The sequence below is a fragment of the Babylonia areolata genome, chromosome 12 (assembly GCF_041734735.1).
Source record: "Babylonia areolata isolate BAREFJ2019XMU chromosome 12, ASM4173473v1, whole genome shotgun sequence".
NCBI lineage: Eukaryota > Metazoa > Mollusca > Gastropoda > Neogastropoda > Buccinidae > Babylonia > Babylonia areolata.
The window spans coordinates 30930338-30954176 of NC_134887.1; the positions used below are offsets into that span (position 1 = coordinate 30930338).

General features: G+C 46.4%; 1 protein-coding gene across 1 annotated transcript; it reads left to right on the top strand.

Moving 5' to 3' along the window:
• Positions 1-4097: 4097 nt before the first annotated feature.
• LOC143287896 (uncharacterized) lies at positions 4098-23839 on the top strand. The gene is made up of 6 exons (XM_076596137.1): positions 4098-4143; positions 5299-5957; positions 6406-6542; positions 8559-8782; positions 21169-21269; positions 23048-23839. The coding sequence occupies exons 2-6, from the start codon at positions 5301-5303 to the stop codon at positions 23192-23194; spliced, it is 1266 nt and encodes a 421-aa protein (XP_076452252.1). The 5' UTR covers positions 4098-4143; positions 5299-5300; the 3' UTR covers positions 23195-23839.

The following is a 23839-nucleotide window of genomic DNA, read 5'->3' on the forward strand; positions in this document are numbered from 1 at the left end:
GTGTGTGTGGCTGTGCATCATTATTCATTCGGCGTTCAATCTGGTTAATCGGACAGTGTTTGGTTTTATTTTTTGGGCTCAGTTGTAATAAAACCTCCACCGTCCAATCTTACTTGATAAATGCTGTGATGTGTTGACAAATCAAAGAAAGCATCATGTTCAACACAGTTTGTATAATCATTTGTTCGGATTTTTGTCCCCGGTAAATTTGGATATTCTGTTTTCTATATGTCGATGCGAGAGAGAGAGAGAGAGAGAGAGAGAGAGAGAGAGAGAGAGAGAGAGAGAGAGAGAGAGAGAGAGAGAGAGGAAGTGTGTGTGTGTTTGTGTAGGGTTGTTTACGCGCTTTGTGTGTGTGTGTGTGTGTGTGTGTGTGCATGAGTGTTTACGCGCTTTGTGTGTGTGTGTGTGTGTGTGTGTGTGTGTGTGTGTGCATGAGTGTTTACGCGCTTTGTGTGTGTGTGTGTGTGTGTGTGTGTGTGTGTGTGTGTGTGTGTGTGTGTGTGTGTGTGTGTCTCGTGGTCGTTTATTGTAGGTTCCCACATCATCCTCTTTTCAAATAATAATCTATAGAAGTATTGCATATAATATTTGATTATTGATTAATTTTCTGTCCAAATCCCGCTTACCTCATTCCCTCACACACACACACACACACACACACACACACACACACACACACACACACACACACACACACACAAACGCACACACACACACAACACACACACACACACACACACACACACACACACACACACACACACACACACACACTTCCAATATAATGTCTTTCTTTCTCCATTCACTGACACTCACCCTCTCCATTTTACATTTTTTGTACTCTGTCTTTTCCACATTCTGTTCTTTCTCTCTCTCTCTTCCTTTCTCAGTCCCCTCCCCCCCTCCCCCTCCTCCCCCCAGCCCCCCTTCCACCTCAACCGCCCCCTTTACAGTTGAATAGTTATTCCCCTGCCATTAATTTTCAGATATGATGATTTCTAAAAAAATAATGATGATAATCATGATGATAGAAATACTAATAATAATATCATCTATTTTCAATCTAATATCATCATCTTAGATGAACAGACTATAGAAAAATAACCGTTTCGGGTCTGTCTGTCTCTCTGTGTCTGTGCTGCGTCTGTCTGTGCGTGCGTTGGTTCGTTCGTTCTGTCTGTCTGTCTGTCTGTCTGTCTTTCTTTCTTTCTCTCTCTGACAGGCTACATACAGACGCCTAGATGCATCAACCGAGCCGTGCAAACCTGCGTCACCGTCACCCCTCCTCCCCACAACCAGGTGGTCTTCCTGACCCACAACACCACAGACAACTACTGGCCCAGCTGGCCAGTGCTGTTCCAGGGCCACTGCGGACAGAAGAGGGTGAAAGGGAAACGACTGTCAAGCCTCCCATGCTGAGTTGCTGTCTTTGTTTGGTAGGGTGGTTATATAATTACAATATTTCTTTTTGTATGCAAAAGCAACACCACCTGAACGTTGGTACGATGAACATTTTCGACTGAATACATGTATTGTATACCCAGGTTCATCGAAAACATTTTCTAGAATAAGTGATCTTGCTTGTCTGTTTTTGTTTCTGTTAATAAAATAACATCATGCTGACTAACGTGCGTAACAAATAATTATTCAGTATGTTTTAACCTACTTCGCAACCTACTAACATTGAGTGATACAAAGCTTATGTTATGTCTTTCACCAGCTGAGCTTTTTGAATAGTTCACAGAAGAATCATGTAAAGCAGAACAGCAAACAAAACTGTCAGGTAACAAATTTTGACCACTACACACACACAAACAATCATATATATATATATATATATATATATATACTCTTCATAGTTGATGACGAAAGTAAAACACTGAAAATGCGAAAAAGGAAGTAAGATTTTTCCCAAGTAAATGCGAATCGTTAACGTTTAGTAGTATATACACTGTTTGATACCTTCACAATGAAAGCAAAATAATGAAAATGCGCATCAGTGAGTTAGTTTGTTAAAATATAAAACAACAAATATCAAGATCAAGATCAAGAAAAGAAAACTCGACAAACACTGACAGCAGGTTTCGGTTTCGGTGTGGGTATCTATGGTCTTTTTGCCGGAAAAATTCAAACTTGAACTTGAACTTGAACTGTACGATGTTTTAGGTCTTGAAGACCTGTTCATGGAAAAATTCAAAACCCCTCTCTCTCTTTCTCATACGGATACAGTTTACATCATTGACATACATTTTACAGACATACATGTCACAGTGTCAACCCGGCATCTAATACACTGACATACATGGAATCCCCATATATGTAGGTATAATTATGTCCAAAACAAATCATGCTTATATACACACCAGTGAAAAAAGAAAAGAAAAGAAACTTAAGAAAAAAAAGAAGATGGATTGAATGACTGAACAAATCAACAGCGAATGTTGCAGACCCTATCGATTGAATGAGGACACTGCTACAAGAGGCCATTCCTACAAACTGTTAAAAGTTTCAGTTGAAACTTCCAGATTTGCACTTTTTTTTTTTTTTTTTAAATATTATTCATTTATGTATTTATTTCATTTATTTTTTAACTAACAAAGTAACACTTGTTCAGTGGAATAATTTGTCACAAGATGTTGTTTCCGCAGGAACAGTGAATACGTTTAACAATTATCTTGACTTTCATTTACATAATTTCAAATACAAAACTCATCTAGATATTTCTTTATTTATGAACTGATAAGCATTGCGCACTCAATGTTGGAATATACTCTTTTCTTCCCCACCTCAAGGGAGGCTGTTTTGGGAAGAGGTGGGTTTTGCTTGAAAGAGCTGAGTGTGGAGACTTGACGAAGTGAAAGAGGAAGTTCATTCCAGTTGCAAGATCCAGAGACAGAGAAAGAACAGTCGAGAGCTTGAATCTGGGTATGCATAAACAGAGTGGATCCGAAGCTGATCGTAGTGAGCGAGATGGAGTGTAGAGGTGAAGACAGCCACAGAGATAGGAAGGGGCCGATTTGTGAATACATTTATAACATAGAGTGCTGATCTTGTACTTTATTCTGTGTGAGACAGGGAGCCAGTGGAGATGTTGCAAAAGAGGAGTGATGTGGTCAGATCTTTTCTTTGTGAGGACGAGTCGGGCAGCAGAGTTTTGTATGCGCTGAAGGGACTGAATGGATGAAGTAGGCAAACCAGACAACAGAGAGTTACAGTAGTCAAGGCGAGAGAGAATGAGAGAAACGACAAGTCTAGATGTTGCGTCAATGGAAAGATATTTCCGGATGGAACTGATGCACCGCAATTGACAGTAGCAGGATTGACATGTCTGATGCTAACAGTAAACAAATAAGATCAATAAATAAAATTTTAATGAATAAACAAACAAATAAATGAATAATGCATAAGCGAATGAAAAAAGAAATACATATCTAAAAAAGGTACAGTTTGACAATATGCGAAACCAAATCTGAGGACTTAACTGATATGTTTATATATAAGAACAACAACTTTTTTTCTGGATAGACAAGAAAAGAAAATCACGGATAGAATGTGTTCCATATATGCATTCTCATCAGCTGTTAACTCCAGATTCAGTTTATCTAGTTCGCAGTATACGTGCTGTCAAGTACCACATATGTACCTTTTTCACAGTGGAGAGAGTTACCATTGTTTATTGTTTGTTAATCCTTTATTCTCTTAACCTCATTATTCTTTCATTTGTGCTACATTCATTTGCATTTTCTTTGTAAAAAAACAACAAACAAAACAAAACAAAACCAAAACAAAAAAACAACAACAAAACAAAAACAAAAACAACTGAACTGAACAAAACTGAACTGAACAAAACTGAACAAGCAGAGAGAGAGAGAGAGAGAGAGAGAGAAACAGGGGGGGGGGGGGGGGAGGAGATGTATATACGAAATTTATTTTCAGTCTCAGTTTCTCAAGGATTCGTCACTGCGTTCGGACAAGTCCGTATGTACTACACCTTATCTGCTAGGCACTGAGATGCCTGACAGCAGCATAACCCAACGCGCTTACCAGGGCTTGGCCTTGTTTTAGGTAAAAAGACAATTGGCACACACGGAAATCGAAACTTACTGGCGCTCTTCAGGGGAACCAAAAGTATCAGTCATGGTTTGTTATTTTTCATTTCAACAAACTTTCAGTGATACACATATATAGCATATACTCCTCGCTCACTATACGAACAAGCAAAACCATGTGGGCAATATCGATATTTCTTCCTCTCCACTCTTTTGTGTGACTGACTGACGGAGTGAATGTCCACGCCTTGTGAACACTGCTGAGAGAGTGAGTCAGTACTGTTCACACGGCGTGGACGTTCACTGCGTCACTCACACAAGAGTGGAGGGGGCACGCACATTTATATATATATATATATATACATATACATACACACACACACACACGGCACATACAGATACACGCCGCACAGACACACATGTGCAGCATGACGTTTCAGTTTCAAGGCGTCAAAACATGCAGTATGCACAACACAACACTCTACTATATTTTAAGGAGCAGAATTGAGCCTGGCCTGTGCTTAACTCACTCAGTACGGCCAGTCCTCTCTTCTTCTCTACACAGACCCCTCGGATGTCCAGTGGGTGTCTGAATGACCCAACCTTTAGCTTCCGTCGTCAGAATTGTGGTATTCTTTGTCAACATTCACCTCTTCAGTATAAGAGCCTTCCGCTTGCAATATTTTGATGATGGTATTTGGGCAGAAACGCTGTTAACGTCGTCTCTTTCGCCGTTCGTACGGAGAGAGTTAAAGCCAGCATGATGGTTAGGCCTTGAGAGCCACCCAAAGGTTGGAAATATAACGTTATGAAAAACAACATCAACAAAAAACAACTGAAAAGCAGCAACTGACAAATAACAAGGAAATAAATGATTAAACAAAATGAATGAGGCACATGGGACATTTAGGCTGAATCTTGCTGACAAACTGACTCCCACTTGGCCACAACTGACTGAAAAGCCACGTCAGGCTGAGCCTTCAGTCATCTCAACCACCTGCCCAACATTCCTCTAATTGATTAAGTCAGTCATCATGTGTAAATTTTACAAGAAGATGCTGGGTATTTGCGCCTGATAGACCTTCAGTTTAGTGGATCTGTGTGTGTTTTTTTTGTGTGTGTGACAGTCCCAATGACCATATGAAATGATGATGTACAATTATGTAAACACTACATACTTTTAAACATACTTTTAACACATTCATCAACAATCACTTAGTTAAACTCCATGTTTTGATTTTTTCAGATATGATGGCGAGTGAGTCATCAGATTACGAGTGTCCCGTGTGTCATGACGACTACGTTGACCCAAAGATTTTACCATGTGGACACCTGGTGTGCCAGAGGTGTGTGCAGTCCTGGCTTGATAAGGAAGGGAGACAAGCCTGCTGTCCACTGTGCAGAGCGTCCATTATTATCTCCCCCAATGCTGCCGGTCCTGCAGACTTTGCCGCTGAAGTGAACGCCCTGCCGACCGATTTGCACACCGCCGCATTGGTGGAGAGCCACAAAATCCTGCGAGGGCCTCATGTCTGCGGCCTGTGTGAGAATAATTTTGCCGCCGTCTTTTACTGCATCCAGTGCATGGTCAAACTTTGCACAAACTGCGAGAAGGGCCACAGGAAGATCCCCGCCCTCAAGCGCCACATCCTGGAAGACGTCAACAACCTGAATGTTGAGAGCCTGGCGAGGAGTGGTCAGGTGATGTGCAAGGCTCACCCTGACAGGCTGGCTGAGCTGTACTGCCCCGCCCATGAAGAGGTCATGTGCAGTGTGTGCAGCACCACCAGTCACGGAGCTTGTGCCGCCAGGAAGACACTGGCAGACATGGCCACAGACACCAGGGCGGAACTCAACCAGCGAGCGCAGAAACTGAGGATGAAAGAATCACAGATGGCGAAGCAGGCAAGCGTCAGACTCTTTATTTTTTGTTGCATCGTATAGTCCATGCAGTCGACCACACCGGGCCATATCAGGACTTGAAAACCAACCATTGATCATCTAGACCCCCCCCCCCCTGCACACCCCCTGCACCACCCCTCCTCAAAAAAAGGAAAGGAAAATTAATAACAAGCGAAGCTACACCCATGCACACACACTAGGACACACTCCTGTCAACCAGTTGCTTGCGAGAGGACAAAAAACAAACAAATGCAATAATGTATGACACAAAAAAATAACATTAACAAAGCATTAGTAGGAGAAGTTAGATATGCATATATGTTTTAATTAAGTGACAGTAGCCCTTTAAAAATATTTTTACTCCGGTCAGTCGGATGCTTGAAAAAAAAGAAGAAAAAAAAGATGTGCTCTCGATTTTAGCAGCTGCCTACATTTTTTTCCTTCACCACAGGTCACTTCTGCAAAAGCCCACTTCCAGAGCATGCACAAGGGAGCCCAAGACACATTTGATAGTCTTCACAAGGCTTTGGACGCACAGAGGCAACAGCTGACCAGCAAGATACAAGCCGAGGAGGATTCCTGCATGAGGTAATAATAATCATAATGATAATGATAATAAAGTATCTATACAGCACTGTATTTTGTGCAGAGACAAATCAAAGTGCTTACATGTATTTATTCACATGCATGCACGGCCCAGTTCAGTTCAGTTACTCAAGGAGGTGTCACAGCATTCAGACAAATCCTTATACGTTATATCACATCTGCAAAGCAGATGTCTGACCAGCATCGTTACCCAACATGCTATGTTAGGCCTTGTTGAATAAAAAAAAAGCAAAAAAAAAGCCCAGCTTCAGAGGAATGAAAGATAACACTTAAGATAGCCCACATGTAGAGAAAGATAGAGAAACTGTAGACTGGGAAGATGGAAGGGGGAGCAGGTGTGTGTGTGTGTGTGTGGGGGGGGGGGGGGTGGCATTTTGGAAAGAGCTAGGTTTTAAGGCCAGACTTAAAAGAGCTGAGTGCATCGCAAGGACCAGCCTCGGACCGACAACCAGGACTCCACCACCTGAGCACAGCCTGGACACAGCACGGACCACGGACATCACCAGCAGCCAGAACACAGCGAGGACCCCCCTCGAACAGGCAACAAGGACTACACCCCCACAAGACCACAGGACCAACGCCTTGACCACATCACACCCCCATGGATAAGACCACAGCCACGAACAACTTGACCTTAAGGGCTCATTGCCTATAGGCCGTCAAACTCAACTCTACGGTACGGTAGATTTGACAAAGGAAAGGAGGAGAGCTCATTCCATGCATAAGGTCAGCGCTGAGACACAGAAAGAGCGGCGGTCAACTGTGGAGTGTATGAATCTTGGAACACAGAAACAGAGTGGAGCTGGGATGTAGATATGAAGGCAGTCACAGAGACGGGAAGGGGCAGGTTTGCTGATTGTGTGCTGATCTTGTGCTTTTAATCTGACAGGGAGCCAATGGAGAGATTGCAAGAAAGGAGTGATGTGCTCGGAACTTTTATTTCTGAGGATGAGCTGTTACGTATGTGCTGAAGGGATGGAACGGTTGAAGCAGGCTAACCAGATGAGAGGGGGTTTCGGACCAGCTGCCTTGGTGAAGTGGTTAGTGTTGCAGACTGAATGTTAGAAGGATGTGGGTTTGAATCCCAGTGGAGGTGGTTTTTTTTACCTGTTGCCAGCTCCTATCCAGAGTAGAGTGTGATATGGGGTTAAATGAGAAGACTGGGAACACACAGTTCAGTATCAGCCACTTCACGGATGCGTCTTTGGGTGTGTTGCTCAAATTTCCTGACCAACACTGCACGTGTCTGTATCTCTTAGGCCTGGTTGATGCCGGGATATCATTATGACAGGAAGTGTAGAGTACAGCCTTGTCACACAGTCCCAAACCTAAATGGATCTCCATAGCAGCAGCATCATCATCGTCCTTCTTCTCCTCCTTCATCATCAAAATAAAGAAAAGGCCCCAAATTGTGTGGCCTTTCGTGCCCTGCTCTCATGCTGACCTCAGTTTCGATGTCCCTCCACTTCCACGGTTAGGATGAATCTTGTGAAGGTCTTCAGTGTTGGTGGATTCATGGGAACTGTCACTGTAGGGACGTGGTGGCGGTCTCCACTTTGAGGGAGATGCTCACTCAGTCTGGCTCTGTGACTAAGCCTATATTGTTGTCATTTGGGGACTTAGTAGTTGGTGCCCTAAGTACGTAAAATCAGAACAGGCACTACTGAACACTGCTGGTGCGCCGAAGTGACTCAGCAGCAGTGCAGGGTCTCCTCTGGTGTGTGGCCTCCTGGCGACCTAACATTGATGGCTCCCTGTGGACTGCCAGCGCTGGGTCTGCGACAGACGAACATGGGTGTGGCCGTGTATGGGGGACTCGGAATGAGTGGCGTGGCAGTAATGTCACTGAAATGGTGCAGATGATGGGGCAGCAAAAAAAAAAAGAAAAAAAAAGAAGAAGAAAGTTACAGTAGTAGAGGTGAGAGAGAGAGAGAATGAATGAATGAATGTTTAGAGAGAGAGAGAGAGGTGGGACATGATGATTTTAGCTGTGGACAGGTCACTGGGAGTGACAGACAAGACCAGGGCTGCCCTGACACAGAACGCCACAGCTGTGGAACGTGTGGCCCAGTCTGCGTCAGAAGGATCCTTGCTGCAGATGCGTCAGTCCCTGAGGGCCCGTTTGGATGACCTTGAGAAACAGAGCGACAGACCCGTGGAAATAGAACTGAAGGTTTTCAGCCTGGACAGGGAGAAAGTGAAGAGCGAGATCGCAAATCTGGGTAACAGAGTGTTGATTTATTTGTTGTGGGTATTTTGAATGCTCTATAAGCTCTATAAGTATTTTTTATCTATAAGTCGATAGGAAAAACAAATAAAAAATACTGCACACAGGAAAAAATACAAAAAAATGGGTGGCGCTGTGGTATAGCGATGCTCTCTCCCTGGGGAGAGCAGCCCAAATTTCACGCAGAGAAATCTGTTGTGATAAAAAGAAAAAAAAAAGAAAAGTTGGTCCGACTCCAAGTGAATCCTTTCTGGGTAATGGAGAATTGATGTATTATTATCTGTGGCTGACTTGGGTAATACAGCATATATTTATAACGTAGTGTGCAACATTTGTTTCAAGGACTGTGGCAGGAGTGTGTGTGTGTGGAGGGGAGGGAGGGGGGCATCAGAACAAGCTGGAGTGTGTGTGTGTGTGTGTGTGTGTGTGTGTGGAGGGGGTGCATAAGACAGAGCTTACAGGACAGGATGTCAGTAAAGGGCTGTCTGCTCACTTGAGATAAGACAGAGCTTACAGGTCAGGATGTCAGTGAAAGGCTGTCACCTCACAGAGATCAGACACAGCTTACAGGTCAGGATGCCTGTGAAGGGCTGTCACTTCACTGAGTTCAGACAGAGCTGACAGGTCAGGATGTCAATGAAGGGCTGTCACCTCACTGAGATCAGACAGAGCTGACAGGTCAGGATGTCAGTGAAGGGCTGTCACCTCACAGAGATCAGACAGTTTGCAGGTCAGGATGTCAGTGAAGGGCTGTCACCTCACTGAGATCAGACACAGCTTACAGGTCAGGATGTCAGTGAAGGGCTGTCACCTCACTGAGATCAGACACAGCTTACAGGTCAAGATGTCAGTGAAGAGCTGTCACCTCACTGAAGTCAGACAGTTTACAGGTCAGGATGTCAGTGGAGGGCTGCCACCTCACTGAGATCAGACACAGTTTACAGGTCAGGATGTCAGTGAAGGGCTGTCACCTCACTGAGTTCAGACAGAGCTGACAGGTCAGGATGTCAGTGATCACGTGAAGGGCTGTCACCTCACTGAGATCAGACAGAGCTGACAAGTCAGGATGTCAGTGAAGGGCTGTCACCTCACAGAGATCAGACACAGCTTACAGGTCAGGATGTCAGTGGAGGGCTGCCACCTCACTGAGATCAGACACAGCTTACAGGTCAGGATGTCAGTGAAGGGCTGTCACCTCACAGAGATCAGACACAGCTTACAGGTCAGGATGTCAGTGAAGGGCTGTCACCTCACAGATATCAGACACAGCTTACAGGTCAGGATGTCAGTGAAGTGCTGTCACCTCACTGAGATCAGACACAGCTTACAGGTCATGATGTCAGTGAAAGGCTGTCACCTCACTGAGATAAGACGCAGCTTACAGGTCAGGATGTCAGTGAAGGGCTGTCACCTCACTGAGATCAGACACAGCTTACAGGTCAGGATGTCAGTGAAGGGCTGTCACCTCACAGATATCAGACACAGCTTACAGGTCAGGATGTCAGTGAAGTGCTGTCACCTCACTGAGATCAGACACAGCTTACAGGTCATGATGTCAGTGAAAGGCTGTCACCTCACTGAGATAAGACGCAGCTTACAGGTCAGGATGTCAGTGAAGGGCTGTCACCTCACTGAGATCAGACACAGTTTACAGGTCAGGGTGTCACTGAAGGGCTGTCACCTCACTGAGATCAGACACAGCTTACAGGTCAGGATGTCAGTGAAGAGCTGTCACCTCACTGAAGTCAGACAGTTTACAGGTCAGGATGTCAGTGGAGGGCTGCCATCTCACTGAGATCAGACACAGCTTACAGGTCAGGATGTTAGTGAAGGGCTGTCACCTCACCGAGTTCAGACAGAGCTGACAGGTCAGGATGTCAGTGAAGGGCTGTCATCTCACTGAGATCAGACAGAGCTGACAGGTCAGGATGTCAGTGAAGGGCTGTTGCCTCACAGAGATCAGACAGTTTACAAGTCAGGATGTCAGTGGAGGGCTGCCACCTCACTGAGATCAGACACAGCTTACAGGTCAGGATGTCAGTGAAGGGCTGTCACCTCACAGAGATCAGACACAGCTTACAGGTCAGGATGTCAGTGAAGTGCTGTCACCTCATAGAGATCAGACACAGCTTACAGGTCATGATGTCAGTAATGGGCTGTCACCTCACTGAGATCAGACACAGCTTACAGGTCAGGGTGTCAGTGAAGGGCTGTCACCTCACTGAGGTCAGACAGAGCTTACAGGTCAGGATGTCAGTGAAGGGCTGTCACCTCACTGAGGTCAGACACAGCTTACAGGTCAGGATGTCAGTGAAGGGCTGTCACCTCACTGAGGTCAGACACAGCTTACAGGTCAGGATGTCAGTGAAGGGCTGTCACCTCACTGAGATCAGACACAGCTTACAGATCAGGATGTCAGTGAAGGGCTGTGACCTCACTGAGGTCAGACACAGCTTACAGGTCAGGATGTCAGTGAAGGGCTGTCACCTCACAGAGATCAGATACAGCTTACAGGTCAAGATGTCAGTGAAGAGCTGTCACCTCACAGAGATCAGACACAGCTTTCAGGTCTGGATGTCAGTAAAGGGATGTCACCTCACTGAGATCAGACACAGCTTACAGGTCAGGGTGTCAGTGAAGGGCTGTCACCTCACTGAGGTCAGACAGAGCTTACAGGTCAGGATGTCAGTGAAGGGCTGTCACCTCACTGAGGTCAGACAGAGCTTACAGGTCAGGATGTCAGTGAAGGGCTGTCACCTCACTGAGGTCAGACAGAGCTTACAGGTCAGGATGTCAGTGAAGGGCTGTCACCTCACTGAGATCAGACAGAGCTGACAGGTCAGGATGTCAGTGAAGGGCTGTCATCTCACTGAGATCAGACAGAGCTGACAGGTCAGGATGTCAGTGAAGGGCTGTTGCCTCACAGAGATCAGACAGTTTACAAGTCAGGATGTCAGTGGAGGGCTGCCACCTCACTGAGATCAGACACAGCTTACAGGTCAGGATGTCTGTGAAGGGCTGTCACCTCACTGAGTTCAGACAGAGCTGACAGGTCAGGATGTCAGTGATCACGTGAAGGGCTGTCACCTCACTGAGATCAGACAGAGCTGACAAGTCAGGATGTCAGTGAAGGGCTGTCACCTCACAGAGATCAGACACAGCTTACAGGTCAGGATGTCAGTGGAGGGCTGCCACCTCACTGAGATCAGACACAGCTTACAGGTCAGGATGTCAGTGAAGGGCTGTCACATCACAGAGATCAGACACAGCTTACAGGTCAGGATGTCAGTGAAGGGCTGTCACTTCACAGAGATCAGACACAGCTTACAGGTCAGGATGTCAGTGAAGGGCTGTCACCTCACTGAGATCAGACAGAGCTGACAGGTCAGGATGTCAGTGAAGGGCTGTCACCTCACAGAGATCAGACAGTTTGCAGGTCAGGATGTCAGTGAAGGGCTGTCACCTCACTGAGATCAGACAGAGCTTACAGGTCAGGATGTCAGTGAAGGGCTGCCACCTCACTGAGATCAGACACAGCTTACAGGTCAAGATGTCAGTGAAGAGCTGTCACCTCACTGAAGTCAGACAGTTTACAGGTCAGGATGTCAGTGGAGGGCTGCCACCTCACTGAGATCAGACACAGCTTACAGGTCAGGATGTCTGTGAAGGGCTGTCACCTCACTGAGTTCAGACAGAGCTGACAGGTCAGGATGTCAGTGATCACGTGAAGGGCTGTCACTTCACTGAGATCAGACAGAGCTGACAAGTCAGGATGTCAGTGAAGGGCTGTCACCTCACAGAGATCAGACACAGCTTACAGGTCAGGATGTCAGTGAAGGGCTGTCACCTCACTGAGATCAGACACAGCTTACAGGTCAGGATGTCAGTGAAGGGCTGTCACATCACAGAGATCAGACACAGCTTACAGGTCAGGATGTCAGTGAAGGGCTGTCACCTCACAGAGATCAGACACAGCTTACAGGTCAGGATGTCAGTGAAGTGCTGTCACCTCACTGAGATCAGACACAGCTTACAGGTCATGATGTCAGTGAAAGGCTGTCACCTCACTGAGATCAGACACAGTTTACAGGTCAGGGTGTCACTGAAGGGCTGTCACCTCACTGAGATCAGACACAGCTTACAGGTCAGGATGTCAGTGAAGAGCTGTCACCTCACTGAAGTCAGACAGTTTACAGGTCAGGATGTCAGTGGAGGGCTGCCATCTCACTGAGATCAGACACAGCTTACAGGTCAGGATGTCAGTGAAGGGCTGTCACCTCACAGATATCAGACACAGCTTACAGGTCAGGATGTCAGTGAAGTGCTGTCACCTCACTGAGATCAGACACAGCTTACAGGTCATGATGTCAGTGAAAGGCTGTCACCTCACTGAGATAAGACGCAGCTTACAGGTAAGGATGTCAGTGAAGGGCTGTCACCTCACAGAGATCAGACACAGCTTACAGGTCCGGATGTCAGTAAAGGGCTGTCACCTCACTGAGATCAGACACAGTTTACAGGTCAGGGTGTCACTGAAGGGCTGTCACCTCACTGAGATCAGACACAGCTTACAGGTCAGGATGTCAGTGAAGAGCTGTCACCTCACTGAAGTCAGACAGTTTACAGGTCAGGATGTCAGTGGAGGGCTGCCATCTCACTGAGATCAGACACAGCTTACAGGTCAGGATGTTAGTGAAGGGCTGTCACCTCACCGAGTTCAGACAGAGCTGACAGGTCAGGATGTCAGTGAAGGGCTGTCATCTCACTGAGATCAGACAGAGCTGACAGGTCAGGATGTCAGTGAAGGGCTGTTGCCTCACAGAGATCAGACAGTTTACAAGTCAGGATGTCAGTGGTGGGCTGCCACCTCACTGAGATCAGACACAGCTTACAGGTCAGGATGTCAGTGAAGGGCTGTCACCTCACAGAGATCAGACACAGCTTACAGGTCAGGATGTCAGTGAAGTGCTGTCACCTCATAGAGATCAGACACAGCTTACAGGTCATGATGTCAGTGAAAGGCTGCCACTTCACTGAGATCAGATGCAGCTTACAGGTCAGGATGTCAGTGAAGGGCTGTCATCTCACAGAGATCAGACACAGCTTTCAGGTCTGGATGTCAGTAATGGGCTGTCACCTCACTGAGATCAGACACAGCTTACAGGTCAGGGTGTCAGTGAAGGGCTGTCACCTCACTGAGGTCAGACAGAGCTTACAGGTCAGGATGTCAGTGAAGGGCTGTCACCTCACTGAGGTCAGACACAGCTTACAGGTCAGGATGTCAGTGAAGGGCTGTCACCTCACTGAGGTCAGACACAGCTTACAGGTCAGGATGTCAGTGAAGGGCTGTCACCTCACTGAGGTCAGACACAGCTTACAGGTCAGGATGTCAGTGAAGGGCTGTCACCTCACTGAGATCAGACACAGCTTACAGATCAGGATGTCAGTGAAGGGCTGTGACCTCACTGAGGTCAGACACAGCTTACAGGTCAGGATGTCAGTGAAGGGCTGTCACCTCATAGAGATCAGATACAGCTTACAGGTCAAGATGTCAGTGAAGAGCTGTCACCTCACAGAGATCAGACACAGCTTTCAGGTCTGGATGTCAGTAAAGGGATGTCACCTCACTGAGATCAGACACAGCTTACAGGTCAGGGTGTCAGTGAAGGGCTGTCACCTCACTGAGGTCAGACAGAGCTTACAGGTCAGGATGTCAGTGAAGGGCTGTCACCTCACTGAGGTCAGACAGAGCTTACAGGTCAGGATGTCAGTGAAGGGCTGTCACCTCACTGAGGTCAGACAGAGCTTACAGGTCAGGATGTCAGTGAAGGGCTGTCACCTCACTGAGATCAGACAGAGCTGACAGGTCAGGATGTCAGTGAAGGGCTGTCATCTCACTGAGATCAGACAGAGCTGACAGGTCAGGATGTCAGTGAAGGGCTGTTGCCTCACAGAGATCAGACAGTTTACAAGTCAGGATGTCAGTGGAGGGCTGCCACCTCACTGAGATCAGACACAGCTTACAGGTCAGGATGTCTGTGAAGGGCTGTCACCTCACTGAGTTCAGACAGAGCTGACAGGTCAGGATGTCAGTGATCACGTGAAGGGCTGTCACTTCACTGAGATCAGACAGAGCTGACAAGTCAGGATGTCAGTGAAGGGCTGTCACCTCACAGAGATCAGACACAGCTTACAGGTCAGGATGTCAGTGAAGGGCTGCCACCTCACTGAGATCAGACACAGCTTACAGGTCAGGATGTCAGTGAAGGGCTGTCACATCACAGAGATCAGACACAGTTTACAGGTCAGGGTGTCACTGAAGGGCTGTCACCTCACTGAGATCAGACACAGCTTACAGGTCAGGATGTCAGTGAAGAGCTGTCACCTCACTGAAGTCAGACAGTTTACAGGTCAGGATGTCAGTGGAGGGCTGCCATCTCACTGAGATCAGACACAGCTTACAGGTCAGGATGTTAGTGAAGGGCTGTCACCTCACCGAGTTCAGACAGAGCTGACAGGTCAGGATGTCAGTGAAGGGCTGTCATCTCACTGAGATCAGACAGAGCTGACAGGTCAGGATGTCAGTGAAGGGCTGTTGCCTCACAGAGATCAGACAGTTTACAAGTCAGGATGTCAGTGGAGGGCTGCCACCTCACTGAGATCAGACACAGCTTACAGGTCAGGATGTCAGTGAAGGGCTGTCACCTCACAGAGATCAGACACAGCTTACAGGTCAGGATGTCAGTGAAGTGCTGTCACCTCATAGAGATCAGACACAGCTTACAGGTCATGATGTCAGTGAAAGGCTGCCACTTCACTGAGATCAGATGCAGCTTACAGGTCAGGATGTCAGTGAAGGGCTGTCATCTCACAGAGATCAGACACAGCTTTCAGGTCTGGATGTCAGTAATGGGCTGTCACCTCACTGAGATCAGACACAGCTTACAGGTCAGGGTGTCAGTGAAGGGCTGTCACCTCACTGAGGTCAGACAGAGCTTACAGGTCAGGATGTCAGTGAAGGGCTGTCACCTCACTGAGGTCAGACACAGCTTACAGGTCAGGATGTCAGTGAAGGGCTGTCACCTCACTGAGGTCAGACACAGCTTACAGGTCAGGATGTCAGTGAATGGCTGTCACCTCTCTGAGGTCAGACACAGCTTACAGGTCAGGATGTCAGTGAAGGGCTGTCACCTCACTGAGATCAGACACAGCTTACAGATCAGGATGTCAGTGAAGGGCTGTCACCTCACTGAGGTCAGACACAGCTTACAGGTCAGGATGTCAGTGAAGGGCTGTCACCTCACAGAGATCAGATACAGCTTACAGGTCAAGATGTCAGTGAAGAGCTGTCACCTCACAGAGATCAGACACAGCTTTTAGGTCTGGATGTCAGTAAAGGGATGTCACCTCACTGAGATCAGACACAGCTTACAGGTCAGGGTGTCAGTGAAGGGCTGTCACCTCACTGAGGTCAGACAGAGCTTACAGGTCAGGATGTCAGTGAAGGGCTGTCACCTCACTGAGGTCAGACAGAGGTTACAGGTCAGGATGTCAGTGAAGGGCTGTCACCTCACTGAGGTCAGACACAGCTTACAGGTCAGGATGTCAGTGAAGGGCTGTCACCTCACTGAGATCAGACAGAGCTGACAGGTCAGGATGTCAGTGAAGGGCTGTCATCTCACTGAGATCAGACAGAGCTGACAGGTCAGGATGTCAGTGAAGGGCTGTTGCCTCACAGAGATCAGACAGTTTACAAGTCAGGATGTCAGTGGAGGGCTGCCACCTCACTGAGATCAGACACAGCTTACAGGTCAGGATGTCTGTGAAGGGCTGTCACCTCACTGAGTTCAGACAGAGCTGACAGGTCAGGATGTCAGTGATCACGTGAAGGGCTGTCACTTCACTGAGATCAGACAGAGCTGACAAGTCAGGATGTCAGTGAAGGGCTGTCACCTCACAGAGATCAGACACAGCTTACAGGTCAGGATGTCAGTGAAGGGCTGCCACCTCACTGAGATCAGACACAGCTTACAGGTCAGGATGTCAGTGAAGGGCTGTCACATCACAGAGATCAGACACAGTTTACATGTCAGGGTGTCACTGAAGGGCTGTCACCTCACTGAGATCAGACACAGCTTACAGGTCAGGATGTCAGTGAAGAGCTGTCACCTCACTGAAGTCAGACAGTTTACAGGTCAGGATGTCAGTGGAGGGCTGCCATCTCACTGAGATCAGACACAGCTTACAGGTCAGGATGTTAGTGAAGGGCTGTCACCTCACCGAGTTCAGACAGAGCTGACAGGTCAGGATGTCAGTGAAGGGCTGTCATCTCACTGAGATCAGACAGAGCTGACAGGTCAGGATGTCAGTGAAGGGCTGTTGCCTCACAGAGATCAGACAGTTTACAAGTCAGGATGTCAGTGGAGGGCTGCCACCTCACTGAGATCAGACACAGCTTACAGGTCAGGATGTCAGTGAAGGGCTGTCACCTCACAGAGATCAGACACAGCTTACAGGTCAGGATGTCAGTGAAGTGCTGTCACCTCATAGAGATCAGACACAGCTTACAGGTCATGATGTCAGTGAAAGGCTGCCACTTCACTGAGATCAGATGCAGCTTACAGGTCAGGATGTCAGTGAAGGGCTGTCATCTCACAGAGATCAGACACAGCTTTCAGGTCTGGATGTCAGTAATGGGCTGTCACCTCACTGAGATCAGACACAGCTTACAGGTCAGGGTGTCAGTGAAGGGCTGTCACCTCACTGAGGTCAGACAGAGCTTACAGGTCAGGATGTCAGTGAAGGGCTGTCACCTCACTGAGGTCAGACACAGCTTACAGGTCAGGATGTCAGTGAAGGGCTGTCACCTCACTGAGGTCAGACACAGCTTACAGGTCAGGATGTCAGTGAAGGGCTGTCACCTCACTGAGGTCAGACACAGCTTACAGGTCAGGATGTCAGTGAAGGGCTGTCACCTCACTGAGATCAGACACAGCTTACAGATCAGGATGTCAGTGAAGGGCTGTGACCTCACTGAGGTCAGACACAGCTTACAGGTCAGGATGTCAGTGAAGGGCTGTCACCTCACAGAGATCAGATACAGCTTACAGGTCAAGATGTCAGTGAAGAGCTGTCACCTCACAGAGATCAGACACAGCTTTCAGGTCTGGATGTCAGTAAAGGGATGTCACCTCACTGAGATTAGACACAGCTTACAGGTCAGGGTGTCAGTGATGGGCTGTCACCTCACTGAGGTCAGACAGAGCTTACAGGTCAGGATGTCAGTGAAGGGCTGTCACCTCACTGAGGTCAGACAGAGCTTACAGGTCAGGATGTCAGTGAAGGGCTGTCACCTCACTGAGGTCAGACACAGCTTACAGGTCAGGATGTCAGTGAAGGGCTGTCACCTCACTGAGATCAGACAGAGCTGACAGGTCAGGATGTCAGTGAAGGGCTGTCATCTCACTGAGATCAGACAGAGCTGACAGGTCAGGATGTCAGTGAAGGGCTGTTGCCTCACAGCGATCAGACAGTTTACAAGTCAGGATGTCAGTGGAGGGCTGCCACCTCACTGAGATCAGTCACAGCTTACAGGTCAGGATGTCTGTGAAGGGCTGTCACCTCACTGAGTTCAGACAGAGCTGACAGGTCAGGATGTCAGTGATCACGTGAAGGGCTGTCACTTCACTGAGATCAGACAGAGCTGACAAGTCAGGATGTCAGTGAAGGGCTGTCACCTCACAGAGATCAGACACAGCTTACAGGTCAGGATGTCAGTGAAGGGCTGTCACCTCACTGAGATCAGACACAGCTTACAGGTCAGGATGTCAGTGAAGGGCTGTCACCTCACAGAGATCAGACACAGCTTACAGGTCAGGATGTCAGTAAAGGGCTGTCACCTCACTGAGATCAGACACAGTTTACAGGTCAGGGTGTCACTGAAGGGCTGTCACCTCACTGAGATCAGACAGAGCTTACAGGTCAGGATGTCAGTGAAGGGCTGTCACCTCACTGAGGACAGACACAGCTTACAGGTCAGGATGTCAGTGAAGGGCTGTCACCTCACTGAGGTCAGACACAGCTTACAGGTCAGGATGTCAGTGAAGGGCTGTCACCTCACTGAGATCAGACACAGCTTACAGATCAGGATGTCAGTGAAGGGCTGTGACCTCACTGAGGTCAGACACAGCTTACAGGTCAGGATGTCAGTGAAGGGCTGTCACCTCACAGAGATCAGATACAGCTTACAGGTCAAGATGTCAGTGAAGCGCTGTCACCTCACAGAGATCAGACACAGCTTTCAGGTCTGGATGTCAGTAAAGGGATGTCACCTCACTGAGATCAGACACAGCTTACAGGTCAGGGTGTCAGTGAAGGGCTGTCACCTCACTGAGGTCAGACAGAGCTTACAGGTCAGGATGTCAGTGAAGGGCTGTCACCTCACTGAGGTCAGACAGAGCTTACAGGTCAGGATGTCAGTGAAGGGCTGTCACCTCACTGAGGTCAGACACAGCTTACAGGTCAGGATGTCAGTGAAGGGCTGTCACCTCACTGAGATCAGACACAGCTTACAGATCAGGATGTCAGTGAAGGGCTGTGACCTCACTGAGGTCAGACACAGCTTACAGGTCAGGATGTCAGTGAAGGGCTGTCACCTCACAGAGATCAGACACAGCTTACAGGTCAGGATGTCAGTGAAGGGCTGTCACCTCACTGAGATCAGACACAGCTTACAGGTCAGGATGTCAGTGAAGGGCTGTCACCTCACTGAGATCAGACACAGCTTACAGGTCAGGATGTCAGTGAAGGGCTGTCACCTCACAGAGATCAGACAGAGCTTACAGGTCAGGATGTCAGTGAAGGGCTGTCACCTCACTGAGATCAGACACGGCTTACAGGTCAGGATGTCAGTGAAGGGCTGTCACCTTACTGAGATCAGACACAGCTTACAGGTCAGGATGTCAGTGAAGGGTTGTCATCTGAGGTCAGACACAGCTTACAGGTCAGGGTGTGAGTGAAGTGCTGTCACCTGAGGTCAGACACAGCTTACAGGTCAGGATGTCAGTGAAGGGCTGTGACCTCACTGAGGTCAGACACAGCTTACAGATCAGGATGTCAGTGAAGGGCTGTCACCTCACTGAGATCAGACACAGCTTACAGATCAGGATGTCAGTGAAGGACTGTCACCTCACTGAGATCAGACACAGCTTACAGGTCAGGATGTCAGTGAAGGGCTGTCACCTCACAGAGATCACACAGAGCTTACAGGTCAGGATGTCAGTGAAGGGCTGTCACCTCATAGAGATCACACAGAACTTACAGGTCAGGATGTCAGTCACTGTCCTTTACCTGGACGGCTTTGCTTTTGGTCAGCTAAGTGACACTGTTGAAAAGTGCACAGAAAGCAACAACTGCACTTAAACTAATGCCTCGCGGGTCTCATTTAACTCACTCAGTATGGCCAGTCTTCTCTTCTCATCTACACAGACCCCTCGGATGTCCAGTGGGTGTCTGAATGACCCAACCTTTAGCTTCCGTCATCAGAATTGTGGTATTCTTTGTCAACATTCACCTCTTCAGTATAAGAGCCTTCCGCTTGCAATATTTTGATGATGGTAATTGTGGTGAAACGCTGTTAACGTCGTCTCTTTTGCCGTTCGTATGGAGAGAGTTAACAATGGTTTATGTTCCCTGCACCCCCCCCCCCCCCCCCCCCCCACCCCCAACCCCCCGCCTTCCCTCCTCACTTTTCCTGTCTCGTTTTTCACTTGCTTGTCTGTGAAGAAAAAAAAAAAGAAAAGTTTTTGCAAACTGATAATTTCTGTCTTCTCTGTGCAGTGGAACTTTTAGAAGCCAATGTTTTCTTTCCCCCAATAGTTAATACTTGTATTGTCAAATGTCCTCTTTATAACCACGTCTTTTTGTTTGTGTGTGTGTTTTTTTGTTTTTTTATTTGGGGGGTGGGGGGTGGGGTGGGGTGGGGGTTGTTGTTGTTGTTGGTGGTTTTTTGGTTTTTGTTTGTTTGTTTGTTTGTTTGATAAATATCATTATCTGATGATTGATGTGATTGATTCAGGGGTAAACTGTCGTTGCTGACTCTAACGAAACTCATCCATTGACTTATGCCCTATCTACTTTATCCTATTTTACCGGTACCTTTTATTATTAATGTCTTTAGTTTATTACAATAGTATATGGTGTGAAATTGTTGTTGTTTTTGTTGTTGCATATTTGTCTACATGTAAAAGAAAATTTAAAAAAATGTTGATTATTAAAAAAGAAAAAAAAAGAAAAGAAAAAAAATCTGTCTTCACTGCCTGCAGCTGCACGATGTTCCGTGAAATTAAAAGTGCTGACGCTTTTCTCTGCATCTGTGGTCAGGATTGGTTGTTGTCAGCAGTCTGTCCGGACGTGAGCAGGCCAGCATTGTCCAAGTGGGAGACAGGGTACAGTGTGGGAAGGACTGGAAGCATGGGATTCAGGTACGAGGGGAAAAAAAAAAGCAAACAAACAAACAAACAAAAACAGCCCCCCCCCCGTCCCCCCAAAAAAAACAACCTGACTGGTTGTGAGAATGGGAGAATTCACCATCTGATTGGGAGGGAGGTGGGAGTGGGGGTAGATGAGAGAGATCAAAATATTTGGTGGATGTTTTTTTGTTTTTGTTTTGGTGTGTGTGTGTGTGTGTGTGTGTGTGTGTGTGTGCGTGTGTGTGTGTGTGTGTGTGTGTGTGTGTGTGTGATATGTGTGTGTGTGTGTGTGTATCAAGTCAAGTCAAGATTTTATTTCATGATGGTAAATTGAATAAGCAACAATTGCTTTTTTACATCAAGCCATCAAGTGTGTGTGTGTGTGTGTGTGTGTGTGTGTGTGTGTGTGTGTGTGTGTGTGTGTATGTGTGTGTGTGTGTGTGTGGGAGGGGTGTGTGGAAGGGGGGGGGTGAAGAAAGAGTAGCGCTGTGACCACTGCGAGGTCAGTTAAAAAAAAAAAGAAAAAGAAATCAGCATTTTATTAATTCTTTTTACAATTTGACAATCAAATATGCAACAAAGAAAGAAAAAAGTCACACCATGTGCCATGGTAACCAAAGAAACAACAATACATTAAAAAAAAAGAAAAAAAAGACAATAATAATAATAGGATAAAGTAGATAAGGCATTTGTCGATAGATGAATGAGTTATGCTAGAGTCAGCAACAACAGTTTACCCCAGAACCATTCACATCGATCATTAGATAATAATAGTATTAATATAGAAAAAAAGAAGAAAGCACACACACACACACACACACACACAAAACAAAAAACAACAACATGTTACCACACAAAAAATCCCATGGGAAGAAGTGGTTATAAAAAAGACATTTGAAAACAATACAAGTATTAACTATGGAAAAGAAAACATTAACTTAAGTTCCATCGCACATTAAATTGGATACATCATCATTTATATGTGCATTATGCTGTTCATACTTGCATAAAGGTGTTTTAGAAAGACATGCAGATTTGGATGGATTTTTCAGTTTTGCATTTGTAGACATAGAGTTTGGCAAACATATGATAAAATCAAATACGATATTTGTTTTTAGATGCTGTGCTGCTTCAAAAGTACTGAACTGCGACAGATCTTGTGTTGTGGGCATTTTCACATTTTTCATTAAACAATTTTTCTAAAGATGTCCAAAAGGACTGTATATGTTTGCACATCTACAAACAATGTTCTATGGAGTCTCTTGCTTCATTACACTGTATGCAGTTATTTGTATCAGATACTATGGATTTTATAAAAGACAGTGTTCCGTTGAACATTGATGGTTTGTCATCATTTTTTGTTGATACATCATACAATAGTTTTGATCCCATCTTTTCATTTTGAATAAATGTTAGTGCTTTTGGCATACCCGTAAGTCCACTATCATTATTGGTTAATCTTATTCCTGTTGTTTTTAAATTTTTTTCTAAATACATTCCTTTATTGATGAGATCCATCCATTGAAAGTGACAAAATTAGTCCAACAATCAATGTCAGATAAAAAATCATTGTATTTCATAAAATCTCCATTACTTTTAAGGAAGTATTTTGTATAGCATATTTTCCCTTTCTCATCAGTTTGTCATTTTGGATAATTGTATTGCCAGTTTTTGTTTTCATTGTAGAATACAGGTTGGCAAAGTATTTCTTTTGAGTTTCTAGGTTTCAAGGTATGATAGAGTCTTTTATATGCTGGAAGTGGTCAGTTCTTGCTGTTGGTTCTGTGCAGGACGGGGACCCCCCAGGCCTGGGAACCGTCACACAGATTGCTGGGAACGAGGTGCGTGTTCTGTGGGACTGTGGGGGCCAGCACTGGTATCACATGGGCACTCCTGGCCGCTGTAGCCTTCAGCTCTTTGCTGCAGGGCCCTCGTGATGGGAGACTGGGTGCTGGACATGGCTGCAGTTTCCAACACTGGGAGATCTGGCAACCTCGTGTCTACGCAGACGCTTTTCAGTGACGTGAGCATGCATAATCACACACACACACAAATGTATGTGCATGCACGCACACAGGCAAATACACACACGCTTGCGTATGCGTACATACACACATGCATATTCACGTGCACACACACCTAAACATATATGAGTATACATACACACACAAGAATGCATGCATGCACATTCATACTCTCACATACATATCTGTGTATGCACATACACACACACACATGGTTGCACACACACACAGACATCTCTTTCTTTTGGAACTGGCCAGTTATTTACAGTACATCCCAATGGAACATTTGCAGTAGTCAGTACAAGCTGCCCTTCTACAACCTAATATTTGTGCTTTGTCCCTGCTACTTCCGCCCTCACTTTTTGTTTTCTTCCTTTCGTGTTCTTTTTTCTTTTTCTTTTTAATGGTTATGAAATGTAAATGACAGCATATGGATTTATTTATGTTTCTATAATTACCAACCGGTGTGAAGAGATTATGAATGAATTATTAAAAACAATGGCAAATGTGTGGTTCGTCCGTCGGGATCGACGAGGACCATCTAGTCATCTAGTCATC

What these genes read in the sequence shown, in the direction of transcription:
- LOC143287896 (XM_076596137.1), top strand. Translation starts at nt 5,301, where the DNA reads ATGATGGCGAGTGAGTCATCAGATTACGAGTGTCCCGTGTGTCATGAC. An exon ending in GAGGAGGATTCCTGCATGAG is followed by an intron (nt 6,543 to 8,558) that starts GTAATAATAATC and finishes AGCTGTGGACAG; the next exon opens with GTCACTGGGAGTGACAGACA. An exon ending in GAGCGAGATCGCAAATCTGG is followed by an intron (nt 8,783 to 21,168) that starts GTAACAGAGTGT and finishes ATCTGTGGTCAG; the next exon opens with GATTGGTTGTTGTCAGCAGT.